General features: G+C 33.6%; 1 protein-coding gene across 1 annotated transcript in view; it reads left to right on the forward strand.

The window, feature by feature from the left end:
* LOC106462697 overlaps window positions 1-15,772 on the forward strand; it is a 32,126-nt gene that overhangs the window by 12,370 nt on the left and 3,984 nt on the right. The window contains exon 2 of the mRNA XM_013922642.2: window positions 14,953-15,051. Within this exon, the coding sequence (XP_013778096.1) occupies window positions 14,953-15,051 (99 nt within the window). The remainder of the gene's footprint in view (window positions 1-14,952; window positions 15,052-15,772) is intronic.

The following is a 15,772-nucleotide window of genomic DNA, read 5'->3' on the forward strand; positions in this document are numbered from 1 at the left end:
AAACCTATTCCACAACAACCAAATGCCTGTTGTACCAAAAATGCTTGATCCGAACGGTCTAGCAAAAATGACAAACCGATTGACTTATCTTGTAAGAGATATCAGATCTAGCGATGCTTCCAAAAAGAAATTTGCACACAAAACTTTAACACATGAACATTGGTGTCTGGAATAGGGGGCTCTAACGGATGGCAGAACCATTCCCCAAAGACCTTTCCCTTTGCAATGTATAGTACTATCTATACCCACCCCTTCGTTACGCATATGGTGACGTCGTCCCTACTACCCTACTCCTAATTTTATTTTTGCGTATTTTAAAGGTTAAAAAACTTCCCACGCATATATGGTGACGCCGTCTGTACTTCCCTACTCCTAATTTAATTTTTGCATAGTTTAATGAAGTTTTAAAAGCTTCCCACACACGCACACACGTTACTCTTTTAATTGTATAGATATTGCGTAAGTATTAGACAGCTTATATTCAAATTTAAAAACTATATTTTATTAAATAGTCATTCAAAAGTATACTGCAATCAAGATGTTTACTTTCCGTTTTACATTCAATATTGTTTTAAGTGTTGGTATTGTATTGTTTTCTTTTCACCTTGAGGAGATTTTGCCCATCTCTTTCGAAGATATTTAGTTATACATTTGCAAATGTCACTTTTCTGTACCGTCAGCATATGCCTGTTTCGTAATTAAAGTCTACATTTCCCGATATGAGGTTATTAAACATATAAACTTGAGAAACAAGAAATGATTTAATTCGCCTTAGGTCCGGCATGGCCAAGTGGTTAAAGCGCTTGAGTCATAATATGAGGTTCGCGGGTTCTAATCCCCGTCCCACCAAACATACTCGCCCTTTCAGCCATGGGGGCTTTATAATGTGACAGCCAATCCCTCCATTCGTTGGTAAAAGCGTAGCTCAAGAATTCGCTGTGGGTGGTGATGCCTAGCTGCTTTCCCTCTAGTCTACCACTGCTAAATTAGGGACGTCTAGCGCAGATAGTCCTAGTGTAGCTTTGCGCGAAATTCAAAACAAACATTTCACTTTAGTTTCTCAAATTATGTTATCTTCTCATCTCGAATACTGCTTTCAGTACACTGTAAATGTTAATTTACTTCTTAAAGTACTATTTTCAGTATAGTGAAAACATTAATTTGCCAATTTCTTGGGTACTGCTTTCAGTGCAGTGTAAATGTTAACATGCTTCTTCGATACTGTTTTCAGCGTAACGAAAATTCTAATTTGCTAACTTTTTGAGTACTGTTTTCAGTGGAGAGAAAATACCTAACTAACTTCTTTTCTACTGCTTTCAGTGCAGTATAAACGTTAACTTTCCATTTTCTTGGGTATTGTTTTCAGTTTGTAAATATGTTATATGTAACTTATCCACTTTTCACATACTTCTTTTGGTGCTGTGTAAAATATTAATTTGACAACTTTAGGTTTCTGATTTCACTGCTATATGATTGTGAATTTCCATCTTCTCGGATACTGTGACAAACGATGTGTAAATTCGGTCTGTTAATTGACCAGATTTTTAGGGTACTATTTTCAGTGCAACAATTGTTTTGTTTCTTGTAAAATTATTATTTAATCGGTTTACTCTAGCGTTTGAGACATAAATGTGTAGGTTTTGCTAACAAAATTTATCATGATTTCGTCCTATGCACTCCTTTCTTTTACGATAAAAAAATCGTGAAGACTTGATTTATATTTTAGTTCAGTCAGCTCCTCCTAGTTAAACCGGTTACTTGTAAAACCACTTCTCATAGGTGATGCCTCAAAACTTGTCCTCGTAACAAGAGTGGGCCGAAGAACAAACAAATATTTTTTATAGACGCCAGACCAATGTAAAACAGTGAATTTAAGTAGGCATGTGAAAACGTTTCTGAACTACAGCATAAGCATACCTTCAAATAATGAATGCATGATCAAATAACCAGTAGAGACCCACAAATGATTTGCGGTCAGATTAGTATCTTTATTACAACAGTACTTCTTTAAATATAGGATTTCTAGAATAATACAAAATAATTCTAATGGCAGACATCGAAATCTATAATTCTACTTTTCTTAGGCCTACGTGAGTTAAGCCTTTATTAAGTACAGCCTTATTTGATAAAGAGATAAATCAACACTGTAACTCGTGTAAGTTTTTGCTTTAATTTAGATAGGATTAGTCCTATACCATACTTATTATTATCAATAAATAAACTTATAATGTTACTCTACGACCTAATGTTAGACCTTTTTAAAAACTTTGATAACCTTTTAATATATTGTTGTACAGAATGTCTACTAAGATATATTTACATCCACCTTTTGTTTGCGTCCGTTGAAATGAAGTGCGCACGCATTTTCAATACACACAAAAGCTGAGTATTATTATAATAGAACATATTAATAGCATAAAAACCAGACTTTGGAAAACAAAAGCGAGTTACCTTAGGAGTCTGACTGACAACAACCAAGGAGTTTCAGAACATACATAACACCAGTCATAGAATGTGTCTGTAGAACATGAATAAATGTATCAAAAATACATATCAACAAACTACAGCAAATATAAAACTATATTTTAACAAAAGCATATAGAGTCCCACGATCAACAAACTCAGTATTTCTATACAACTATTCAAGCATGCCAACTCTATCAGACAGACTTCTAGATAACTCCCTTCAATATTAAAAGAAAAATGTGAATCAACATGAACTGATGAGCAAACTAGAGAGTTACATAACACAAGAAGAAAGAAGCTCTGAGTACCTTTCCCCTCTAAACATCATAAATAAGAAACTTACAGGCCAAACAGTGCTAGGCTAAGTGAATCTAGACACAAACGTAGCTATGTTTTAAAAGGGTTTTGTATGTAAAAATAGGATTATGTGTGTGTGTGTGTGACTGCTAAACGGAACTGTATTGTGAACACGGACTAACAGTGCGATCATAAATATATGACGCTAGTGAACATACACAAGTTAATATTACTCCATGAATTAGACATGGCACGAAATAACTATGTTGATTAAAACTGCGGACAATGGACAAAATTTTCACGTACTATGAGTAATGCAACAAAGTAACAAAGGTTATTACATAGGATTCAGTAACAGCGTAAACAAAATACTTATTCCTCAAGGGAGGAAGAGGTCAACGCTGAACCTGGCCCTCTCTGGTCCAAAACATGGACCGAATCCCGATGATGAAAAAAAAAGAAGATTATAACAGATTTATAAGTAAACTTTTCCACTTATTCCTAATTAAGTAGATGCAAATATCTTATACAAGGCAAATAATAAGAATGTCTTACTAAAACATCATTATAGGTTTTTCACATTCTTTTGTGTTAATTAACGTACCTTGAAATAAATAAAATACTGTCCTTCCTGTGAATTTCTTTCTACTATGAGATCCTTTATACACTCCCAGTTTACCCCCTAGTGTCTGCGTCCAATGTTTTATCTAATTATGTAACTAAAGCAATGCGGTTCCTGTCAAATTTGGAAAGAGACGTGCAGTGTTTTTTAATGAAAAAGTTCACAGTTTGGAAAACTTGAGGAAATGAGATAGGAAATGTCATTCCTTTTACATTTTTTATGCATATCAGACCAATACATAAACATAAATGTATGTATTTCTCTCTACCCCTTTTCTGGTTCTTTCACAGGCTTTTTCTATCTTCTCTCTTTCTCTCTCTGCCTTACTTCAAAATTTTCTTCCTTTCTTTCACTAACTTTTTATCACTCCCTTCAACTGATCCTGCCCAGTTACTTTGGCGGAGGGGGGGGGGGATTTTTCTAAGTTGATTTCAAGATACCTCATGTAAGAGTTATATGTGTTTCAATATATACAATATATATAAATATACATACGTGTGGACATATGTGTAAAAAAAATATTCTAAATTACGTTATCAAACCAAAAATGGCCAACGCTATCTAGACTGTGCAGGTTCCTCAAAATGGTCCTTTGGTACATATAACCAGTTAGTTCCTAGAAAAGGGGCCGAAGGCCGCCTGAAGGGGGCACCTATTTTAACCACTCGCACCACAATACAGTAGTATGTCATCTGCGAGTCAGTAGACACTAAGATGACGTCACCTAAGGGACGCTTAACGTTGCAATTTGTACTGTAGTGACGTTCGTAAAATGTGCGCATGCCACGAATCACGAGAAGAATTATGCACTCTGTAGGCTACAACACAGCTTGACACATAAACTTCAAAAGTAAGAAATTAAAAGTATTTGTTACTCTTAATTTTGGTTTTATTTACTCTTGAAACAGAACACTTTCGGCGATCCTGCGGAAGTACACCTAGTTTAGTTTTTACCCCCTAGAATGTTTAAGCTAGTCCTCGTACATTAACCTAAGGACGAATAGACGCAAATTAAATATTTCCACGCATCGCTTATATGTCAAAGTTTAAGGCACACAGTTTGTGATATAATATATTAGCTCACTTTATAAATAAATTTAATTATTTTAAAATACTTTATCTATTTTTGGTATCATAAATTTTCTTTAAAGTCTTTTTAAGAGTCTGCAAATCATACTGGAGGAAAGTATAAAGCAACTATAAAATTATAGAACAAATTAAAATTTGTATCTCAGCTATTTTAAATTATCGTCCCTTTACCCTTTAAATATCTTATAGACATTAATTAAAGGTTAGATTCAAAGTACAACTGAAGTTAATAATAGGCGTTTCGACTTCATAATCAATAATTATGCAAGTGTTAATTATTGGAAAGGAAAATAAAATGGATTTAATATTCCTATTGGTTAAAAAAAAACTAAACAAACTAATTTTTCTTATATTTTTTAAATTTTCGTCTAATTAAATATTTTTTGTATAAAATTCGTATTTCAATGGAGTCCCCCTGTGGGTCAGAGGTAAGTTTATGAACTTACAACGCTAAAATCCGGGGTTAGAATTCCCGCGATGGACAGATTGCCTATAGCCCACTGTGTAGCTTTTTGCTAAAACAAACAAATAAACTTGGTTATTAGAGACTGGAAGTATTTCTAGTTTTCTGAGTATTTTTTGTATTAACAGCACAATGTCGTAAGATGTTTGGTAGATATTTGATCAAGAAACACGGTAGTGTGTCGTGCGGCCAAAACAACCTGCAGGACAGAGTGTATATTATTAACAGGTGTGATTGTTTAGCGATTTTCTATTTTTTGTACTTCGGAACTTCGTAATCCAAACTATCACATATTTTCAGTGAATATGCACTACTAGACCCTTACTTCAAATACCAAGTTTCAAGACAATCCATTAAGAAATACACCAGATATAAAATATCCAATTTTGGTTGAATTTTTTCCCATTTTTTTCCGAAAGTACGGAAACTTTATTTGATAGAAAAACATATTTAACTGTTATGGATTTTATTGAAATTTGGTGCACTAATAGATCTTTATAACCTACAATTAAGCATCAAATTTGGTCTAAATATAAGCCACATGTGCAAAGTTATTCAACAAAAACCGCTCAAATTTGACAAGTATTTTTGCGCACGCCTACGCAAGTCACATGAGCTATTGGTCTAAACTTTTTACTGCAGCTTTACCTAAGAGTAAAAGTGAACCGTTTTTGGTATTTTGTCATTCGGATTAAAGGCGGTTGACTTAGAATAGCAAAACTATAAAGTGAAAGGACGTGCAGATACGTAAGCATTGGTAGGCCAAGCAATCTAGATTAGCAGTTTCTATCTCAAGTTTTAAAAAGATTCATACGGGTGGACTGTTATTATTCATTGCCAACTTTTAAGCATTAATTTGCTAAATTTTGTGAAATTCCTCAAAATAAAAAAGCGTTTAGCGTCACATGATATTAGTTTCAGCTATTAATTGACGTAAATAATAATGCTAATACGGCTGTATCGAGTGCATACGGGTGATAACAAGAAACTATTAATTTAGATTCCATGGCGTTACTATAAAGGAAGTTATTAACACTGTTCTAGAGAAGGAAAACTATCACGCAGCTTAGAGGGAACACTGGTCGAAACGTTGTAATTACTAACATCAGAACTTACCTACTATAAAAGTTACTGTTATTGAACATATATAATTACACATAAGACATTATTATTATTATATTTTAAACACTACGTTCTTTATCTAGTCTCTTAAGGATTTTGAAGAATTAGAAGAGTGTGTACTAATAATATCACAACTACACTATTTTTGCTATAGGCCGACTGGGATATAGCAAACATAGCAATGGCCGGAACACTATTTATACGTATTATTGTTACAACATTTTCACTTACGTATTTTCTCTAACATTGTTATGAATATATAATAAAACTTTTACTTGGTTAAAACTAAAATAGTTTTAAAAAACAAACAAATATAAATTTACAGAACTACGTTTCTCCGTACTTTGTATTTTGAAATACTTGAATACTCGTGTATTTTTAGTATTGTGTATTTTTTGTGCACTTACTAAACACTTATACATATCATATATTCAGAACATTTATCTGGTTCCTTTCTTATTTCATTAATACATACTTTTAACAGAGATTTTTGTGAAGTAGGTTTCCTTTTTATAGTGTAGTTTGGTTTTTTTTTAATTTCGCGCAAAGCTACACGAGGGTTATCTACGCTAGCCGCCCTTAATTTAGCAGCGAAAGACTGGAGGGAAGGCAGCTAGTTATCACCACCCACCGCCAACTCTTGGGCTACTCTTTTACCAACGAATAGTAAGACTGACCGTCACATTATAACGCCCCCACGGCTGAAAGGGCAAGCATGTTTGGTGTGACGGAGATTCGAACCCACAGATTGCGAGTCGAACGCCCTAACCACCTGGCCATGCCGGGCCAATTTTATAGTGTACTGACTCATGTTTGTTTGTTTTTCATTTCTTTATGTCATCCTGGAAGCTCCGCGAGTTCTATTTGTTGAGCCTGTTTAACTAACAGAGCTTATATGCCTTGATTGAGTATTGTTATTATGTTTTTTTTTAAATGTCCGTTGATATATGTCGACATACATGCACATGGAAAGAGTAACAATATACAGTAACTTTTTTAACGTGATTAAATCGGCTTTAGACATTATTTTGATATCATGGACAAACAACCTATGTTTAACAAACTCCTGCGTGTTTTTATTCGCGGGAACCTTTTTATATACTGCGAATGCTGAATCTTTTATAGAACACTAATTGAAGTACCGTTCTACGTTTGGGAAACTGACTTTTCAACGCACGGGGAACACATGTCACTCTTGTGGAGGGAAGATTGTAAGTGTGCATGCCAAGTTTGGTTCAGGTAAAAGAATAGCTTACGTAGCCCATAGGGCCCACGGAAGGTGAAACAGGGGGTCATAATCGAATGCTGACCCATCTTTGTCACTCCCCTGGTGGTTCTTAGGGTACATGCCAAGTATGGTGACAATTAGTGTGGCGGTTCGCCAGTTACAAGCGTACAGACTTTTTTTCAAATAATGGTTTAGATTAAGATAAGACAAAAGTAATACCTAAATTCAGGAGATGGTGAGGATAATTGTACGGATGAATCTTTTATAAAATATTATGATAGGACAGAAGCTACTGTTAAGTTCAGGAAATGGTGAGGATAATTGTACGATTGAATCTTTTATAGAATATTATGATAGAACAGAAGCTACTGTTAAGTTCAGGAAATGGTGAGGATAATTGTACGGATGAATCTTTTATAGAATATTATGGGAAGACAGAAGCTACTGTTAAGTTCAGGAAATGGTGAGGATAACTGTACGATTGAATCTTTTATAGAATATTATGATAGGACAGAAGCTACTGTTAAGTTCAGGAAATGGTGAGGATAATTGTACGGATGAATCTTTTATAGAATATTATGGGAAGACAGAAGCTACTGTTAAGTTCAGGAAATGGTGAGGATAATTGTATGGATGAATTTTTTATAGAATATTATGGGAAGACAGAAGGTACTGTTAAGTTCAGGAAATGGTGAGGATAATTGTATGGATGAATTTTTTATAGAATATTATGGGAAGACAGAATGTACTGTTAAGTTCAGGAAGGTAGTGAGGACAATTGTACAGCTGAATGAATCGTTTATAGAATATTATGGTAAGACAGAAGGTACAGTTAAGTTCAGGAAGGTAGTGAGGATAATTGTAGAGATGAATCTTTTATATAATTTATGATAAAACAGAAGGTAATACAGAGGTGATGAGGTTAATCTGTACAACTGAAATTTTACATAACATTATGATACGACAGCAAGTAATAACAAAATAATTTAATTATGTCTCCACAGGGAAATAAATTGTTTTTTCTATTATTTCTTCTTCTTCCAAATACTGTACAATCGACAGCTATTCCTTCAAGTCTCGACCGATTGACTTGAAACCTGGTAGGGTTATACCGTAGTCTAATACTCCCGAAACCATTTTTTTTTCATTTTTTGGTTAAAACTTTTTTAAGTATTTTATTGGGTCAAAGGTAAAACAACCCAGGAATGTATATTTGGGCTCCTGTGAGGTCATATTTACAGCGATCGAAATGAAAATTGGCACAAATATAAATTTTCATGAGCCCAACACACTGACGTACAAAAACGTTGATTTCCCATTTTGAGTTTTTTAGGAGGATAAGAGCTCACAAAAAAGCATATTTTTTTTTGTCAATTACTCAACTATATTTTTACCAACTTACATAGGATATGTTACATAGATACTTTTCTACAGGTTCCACATACTAAAAAGAAAAGGCATACTTACTCGTTTTTAATAATTATGTGGGGGGCGGGGCAGGGTGCCACAAATGCATAATTTTAGGATTTATTGACAATTACTACGCGGTATTTTGGCCGTACATGGGATTTATACAAAGATAATTTTGTAGAAGTCCCATATACACACTTACAAAAATGCAGGATATGCTCATTTTTGGTCATTTTAGGGTTGTCAAAAAGTTAAGTAAACCCATAATTTTAGGTATTTTGCTCAATTGCTTAGCCTTGTTTCGACCAATTTACATGTAATTTGATACACAAATGCTTTCCTACAGGCAACACACACTGACATACGAAAATCTGGGACTTATCAATTTTCAATTAATTTAGGGGAGTCTAAAGGTTACAAAACTATAATTTTAGGGTTATTGGCCAATTACTGGGTCGTTTTTCAACAAAGTTAAATGGGATTTGGTACAAAAATACTTTTCTACACATTGATACACACTGTATGTCTAAATGTCAAAAAGCATTATTTTAATGTTTTTGGCCAATTACTGGACCATATTTTTACCAATTTATGTGGGATTTAATATAAATATACCTTCATGTAGATCCTAAGTAGTGATATAGTCAGTTTTCGACATGTTGCATTCGCCCGCGAATGTTGGCTTCTTTATTTTTTATACTACTTTGTGCATCTCTCAGATTAGAATATGTCTGGTTTATTTTAGGGAATCTTACATTTAGTGTGTTTAACTATATCCGTTGGATGAAGATAGTTAGGTACATGTGTTTGTAGGCCTATTTGATAGTTTCTCCTGGAATAAAGTTACTCACAGATGTGTTTTGTTAATTGGCTAAAGCTCCTCTTGCGGAAAGATCATTCAATGCAATTTTTGAGGGTCTATTATAAGGTTTCTCTGAGAATACGATCATTCGGTAAGTGTTTTTGCAGGCATATTTTACGGGTATCTTTAAGTGTAAGATAGGTTCGTACTGTAGTGTTCATTCTATTACGCCCTATCATTCAAGGCTCATGTTACACTAGTGTTAGAGTATCACTGTTAGTTGAAATATACAGTTTTTTATTTAAATATATCTTATTGAAATGTTTTAAGGAATAATATAATCAACATTACTCGAAGTACTTTACTTGACATATTACCAGCCAGAGATTGCCAAAGTTAACCGTCTACTTTTTTTTACCGTCAAATTTATTTGTTTTCGCAGCTACGTTATTCAGTTTAGCTTAGTTGTATTTCTGTATTTAATTGATGTATCTCATTACTTTATTTTATAACGTAAGTTATTTGTCTTGCGTATTAATGTTTATTTTATTCTGATTGCGATTTTTTTTTAAATTCTATGAGCTTGACTTTTTGGTTGATCCTTCGGTTTTCCGATATCATTTATTCCATAGCTATGTAACAGATATGTCAACATGGGCTCATACTACATTATTCTAAATTTCATTTGCTTATCTAATTTAATTCTGTTATCATATCATTGCTTTGGTATTGTAATTACTTAGACAGAATAATCTACTTTCATTTCTGAAATCCACTGGAGTAAAAAAAAAAGTATTGAGTTTAAATTTGCTCTATTTCTTAGTTAAACAGTTCGAAACGTCATCTCCAAATCACCGCACGTGGGTGAAGCTCGTACAATATGCTATTTTGATTAGCAAACTCAAAGGTTAATCACTATGATCATTGACAATTGAAGAATCGTAAGTTTTTTTTTGTAAAACATATCAATTGCTGGAAAAATATCCTAATAATATGCAAAGTTCGGGAACTAAATGTTTTACGTAAACCTTCTCGCTGTTTATCTCTCTTACCTCACGTTTTTAAACCAAATATTTTAATTGATTTTTAGCTTGGAATTTTAGGATCTAATTTATCCCTAATAAATTTAGATTTTAAAATTTCTGAATATTTTGAAGACAGTTGGTCCAATTTCTAGATGCGCTTCGTCAGGTTTCATTCGAACACTAACCTTGTAGTTGGCACTAAAAGCCACGAATTATATAAGTTTTTATTGAACGAAAGATAATCCTCTTATTTAGAAAATGCAGAGATAAACTTAGCAAGCACTGACTACGACTTCTATAGCAATAAAACTTTGCCATAAAATACATACTTAACTATAACACAAGCCTTATTATGCACACCTTGTTTTAACACGCGTTTATTCATAAAACACGTACTTAGCATAATACATACACTTAGCCATAGCACAAATCATTAGTCAAAATACACATACTTAACGATAGTACACACCATTAGTCACAACACATATACTTAGCCATATCACACATCCTTAGTCATAATGTATATTTACTTAGACAAAGACACTTACTTAACCGTAGCACTCATGCTTAGCCAGAACGTATTCTTAGACACAATGCATATACTTAGCCATATCACACATCCTTAGTCATAATGTATATTTACTTAGACACAGACACTTACTTAACCGTGACACTCATGCTTAGCCAGAACGTATTCTTAGACACAATGCATATACTTAGCCATATCACACATCCTTAGTCATAATGTATATTTACTTAGACAAAGACACTTACTTAACCGTGACACTCATGCTTAGCCAGAACGTATTCTTAGACACAATGCATATACTTAGCCATATCACACATCCTTAGTCATAATGTATATTTACTTAGACAAAGACACTTACTTAACCGTGGCACTAATGCTTAGCCAGAACGTATTCTTAGACACAATTCATATACTTAGCCATATCACACATCCTTAGTCATAATGTATATTTACTTAGACAAAGACACTTATGCATATACTTAGCCGCAGTACTAATGTCTAGTCATATTATATATACTTAGACATAACACACTTGCATAGCCATAACATATAAATATAGCTCTCTAAAACTACATCATAACATCTACATTTGCAAAATGTCAGTGTTCTAAATACAGCTTCTGTAAATTCTTAAAATATATACTTTTTAATATTAACGTATTTCTGAAAGAAATGAGTAATTACAACGTAAAGTTCTCGTGTTATGAGGAGTATTGATAAATATCTATTTTGTTTTCTGGGAACGTACATATGAGGACATGAACGATGTAATTGGGTGAAATTTGTAGTGTTTCTGTTTCCTTTAGATTATGTTTGAATACTTGTAACGTTTTAAAAATGGCCTTAGAAAATTGATGAGATTTGTAGAAGAATATTTTTGTACAGCGTTCAAAGTTCTATACATCAAGCTCATTTCGTTTTTTGTATAGACTAATTACATATGTGCATGCATGAAGTTGGCAACCATTGCTTGTTCTCGCAGGACTACAAGATAGGAAAGGTCGTGTTTTCTGTAAGGACGGGTTAGGACTTTATAAGGATTTTGTGAATTAACAACTGCTAGCTATGCTCTTCGTGACTTGCTTGTGGCAGAATTCCAAACACAACATAAACAAATCATAAATAAATAGTCAAATTTTCCTATGAGTGAAAAAATAACATAATTGTATTATTACTCGGAAAATAGAACATATTAGGTTCCAAACAACCCCATAAGTGGGACCGATATATCAGGATAGGTTTTTCAGTTAAAAAAAAAACTTTCAAAAAAGACTTTTATTTTCCATTTAAAATTTCTCATGGCGTAGTTTCTTTGAAAACGAATAATATACTTTTAGCAACATCCAAGTAACAAACGCTAACATTGGCTCATACTGGTACAGTTGATAAAATTGAGTTTTCTATATCTTTATAATATCATTGTGTCACACATTCTCTGAAAACTCAACCGCAACTAATTTAACCAAACAATTCTATATTTTTGCTAATGTAAGGAAGACATAAAGAGAAAAAAATATTACCAATTACAGAGTTATTTGCACTTTATAAGAGCGATTTACACATGCTAATGTAGTGACGTGTTGCCGCAGAATGCGAGCCGTGGCACACGGGTGACGTACTTTATACCTAAACATTTTGTTCACGGCGAATTCCCGATCATTCGACAGTGCAATGGTGCCATAGGTGTTCATATGACTGACGGAATATGTTGTCGCCTTTTTATATAAAAAAGGCATAAATATTCAAACAGTAAAAATTAATGACAAAGAATGAAAGGGGTTCTTCAATGTTCTCTATGGAAGCGAAAAAACTCGCACAGCATAGCATCTAGGACAGTAAACGGGCTCGAAAACCACACCTCAGACCAATCTGGGACAACGCCCTCATCTGCTCAGTGAGTGTTTATGATTACCAAAGACAACCTTCTAAACCCAAATCAATTTTAATGAAGCTTGGCATATCTCCTGCTACCGTTAACAACATAATACACAAGGAGTTGAAGGTCATGAAAGCTCGCAAGCTAAAAGATCACAAGCTATCAGCCACATCTCGAAATCAAAGGTTGTTTTCATGAAAAAGATAGTCAAAGACACTGAACTCACAGCAATCCCATTCGACCGAATTATCTTTCAACTCCCGTGTTGTATCATTGTGCTTTTGTTTGTTCAAAAGGGTTTTTAATAGCCAATGAACACATACAGTGGAGGGTCTTTGGAAAGACATTAGGTCTAAGATTGAATTATCCATCCTTTGCAGAAGTTTACAATAGAAAGTGCGGTGTCAAGCTGAGCATGATCGACGTTGAAGAAGGTAGCTCAACGATGGCAGCACGGTACTTCAAACATCATTCTTATAATTTGCGATTAACCCTCAGTAGGTCTCTTTTAGTGCTTTCTAAACTTTGCATCGTAAGCTTTGTTGTGACTTTGATAGTTTACAAATATTTACTTCTATGTTAGTAAATCTTGTGTTAATACGATAAAAGAGTTAAGTTATAAATGAAAATAGCAGATAACATATTCAAAGGAAACAAATGGTTTAAATCAAATTCTATGCTTCTTATTGACTAATGTAACTGCTTTTCTAGTATACAGATTTTTATTGACTTGTTATAGCTAACATTCAAGATGCTCGATGGATCATTAACTGTTACACGTCTACCTTGCAATCGGCACGTTTCATGTACATTTGATATTTTGTATAATAAATACAATACACGCCCGATTACTGAACGTTTATTATACACAAACTCATACATATTTAATTCCGCTTTTATTTAATGATCTGATTAAGCGGTAAGTTGATTACAAGCTAAACGTTGATTTCTTCTAAGCGATACCTGTGCACAATTGAGACGTTAACCGTATACTTTGGTGTGGTATTGAACGAAAAATTTATATTATAAATTGTATGTTTTTAAGCACAAAGCTACAACATCGGGTATCTATGTTGCGCCTACCATGGGTATCGAAACCAGATTTTAAGCCTTCAGACTTACCGCTGTGCCACTAGGGGGCTGATATTTGTGATAAGTGTATGAATTTAAAAAGTTTATTTTAACGTACAAAGCGACATAGGTTTCTACCAACTGTTTTATTGAGTTACCCATGACAACTAGTACTTTTAAAAGCCTCACAATATATGTTCGCCATAATGTACAAAAAAACATTTTAAAAATGAGGTAAACACGAAGTATGTCCCATGCAGTTCAATTATAGTACTGAATTTATTTTCTACGGGGTTGCGTCCCTCAATTCTTAGTGCAGCAAATGACTATTTTGTCATTTATTTTTACTATTGTCCTATTATATCATCGAAGGTTTTTATATAATATGTGCAGGACGTATCTTAGTGGTTAATAGGCTCGGATAAAAATCCGATGATCCGTGGTTCGCAACCTGTTGTCACAAAAACGCACACTACAGTAGTGGCGCAGCGAATGAGCTTCGATAATCCTATATTAATTCACTCTGTATTTGTGAATTCCTTTGATCGTGAAATCGTCACACATTTTTGAAACTATCAGGATCAAACTTCACAGGCGAACGAGGGGTAGCCCCAGGAGGAGGTGTCCTTATCTTATTTATTTAGGGTACTAACGGGGGTTAAAACGCGCCCGGAAGGTCACAAAATATCTTAAGACAATTAGAACTTATTGAGACATGCGAGGTTTGTAAAAAATAAAATATAAAAGTTATATATGATTTGACGTATTCTAACGAAAAAAATTGATACTAGAAATTGTTTATTTCTCAATACAAAGCTACACAATGGACTATCTGTACCGTGTCCACCAAGGGTATCGAAACCCAGTTTTTAGCGTTGTAAACCTTCAGATTTACCGCGCTCTAATATGACCAGTAATGCTGCATTTTTAACTTGTTCTATTCTTGTTGCAGGAAAAAGATGGAATACGTTACTCGCTCACGTTAAAGGTTCAGTCTACATCAGCTAATACAGAACAGTGTATGAAGAAATCTTCAAGTTTTATACTACAGGTTAGTATTATCAACCTCAACATACGGTATTTGTTGTGTAATGTATTGAAAAAAATGTATCAGTTATGTAAAATGCAAAGTAACAGATTTTTGTGATGACATATACTATTTCCGTGCAATTAGCAGTCGTCGTTCAGTAAGCCTGATTTCCTGAGAAACGGATCCATTCAATGAAGCTGTATTGTGCCACAAAGACAAAGAATTCGAATATTATTATCGATAATCAAAGAGGATATATGAATCCACTTCAGATCAAGCACTTATCGTTCATTAACTATTCACAGGTCTATTGTCTCCGATAGCGGGTTTGAATTATCACACGTTTGGTATCAAAAGATCAATTTTCTTAATTCTTATCACAAATATATGAATATTTAATTATGAACTTATAATACACGCATGAATATTAAACTATGAGCTTATCGTATACACATGAATGTTAAATCATTAGGTTATGATATGTGAATAAAATGTTTTCCAAAATCTGAAAAATATGCTCAAAACAGTCTTACTCTGAGAAAAAAAAAAGCTTAATATTTAATCTGTTTTCCTCTGATCGGAAATCAAATATATTTATGCCTTCCAATTTCGCAGTGATTACGTTACACAGTTTCATCAGTACGTATCCACTATATTAACTAGGTTAACAATGTTATCCATATCTCACATGGTTCGGTTAACAATGTGATATATGAATAACATTGTTAACCTAGTTAATATA

This window comes from Limulus polyphemus, unplaced genomic scaffold (genome assembly GCF_000517525.1).
Source record: "Limulus polyphemus unplaced genomic scaffold, Limulus_polyphemus-2.1.2 Scaffold1227, whole genome shotgun sequence".
In the NCBI taxonomy this organism is placed as follows: Eukaryota; Metazoa; Arthropoda; class Merostomata; order Xiphosura; family Limulidae; genus Limulus; species Limulus polyphemus.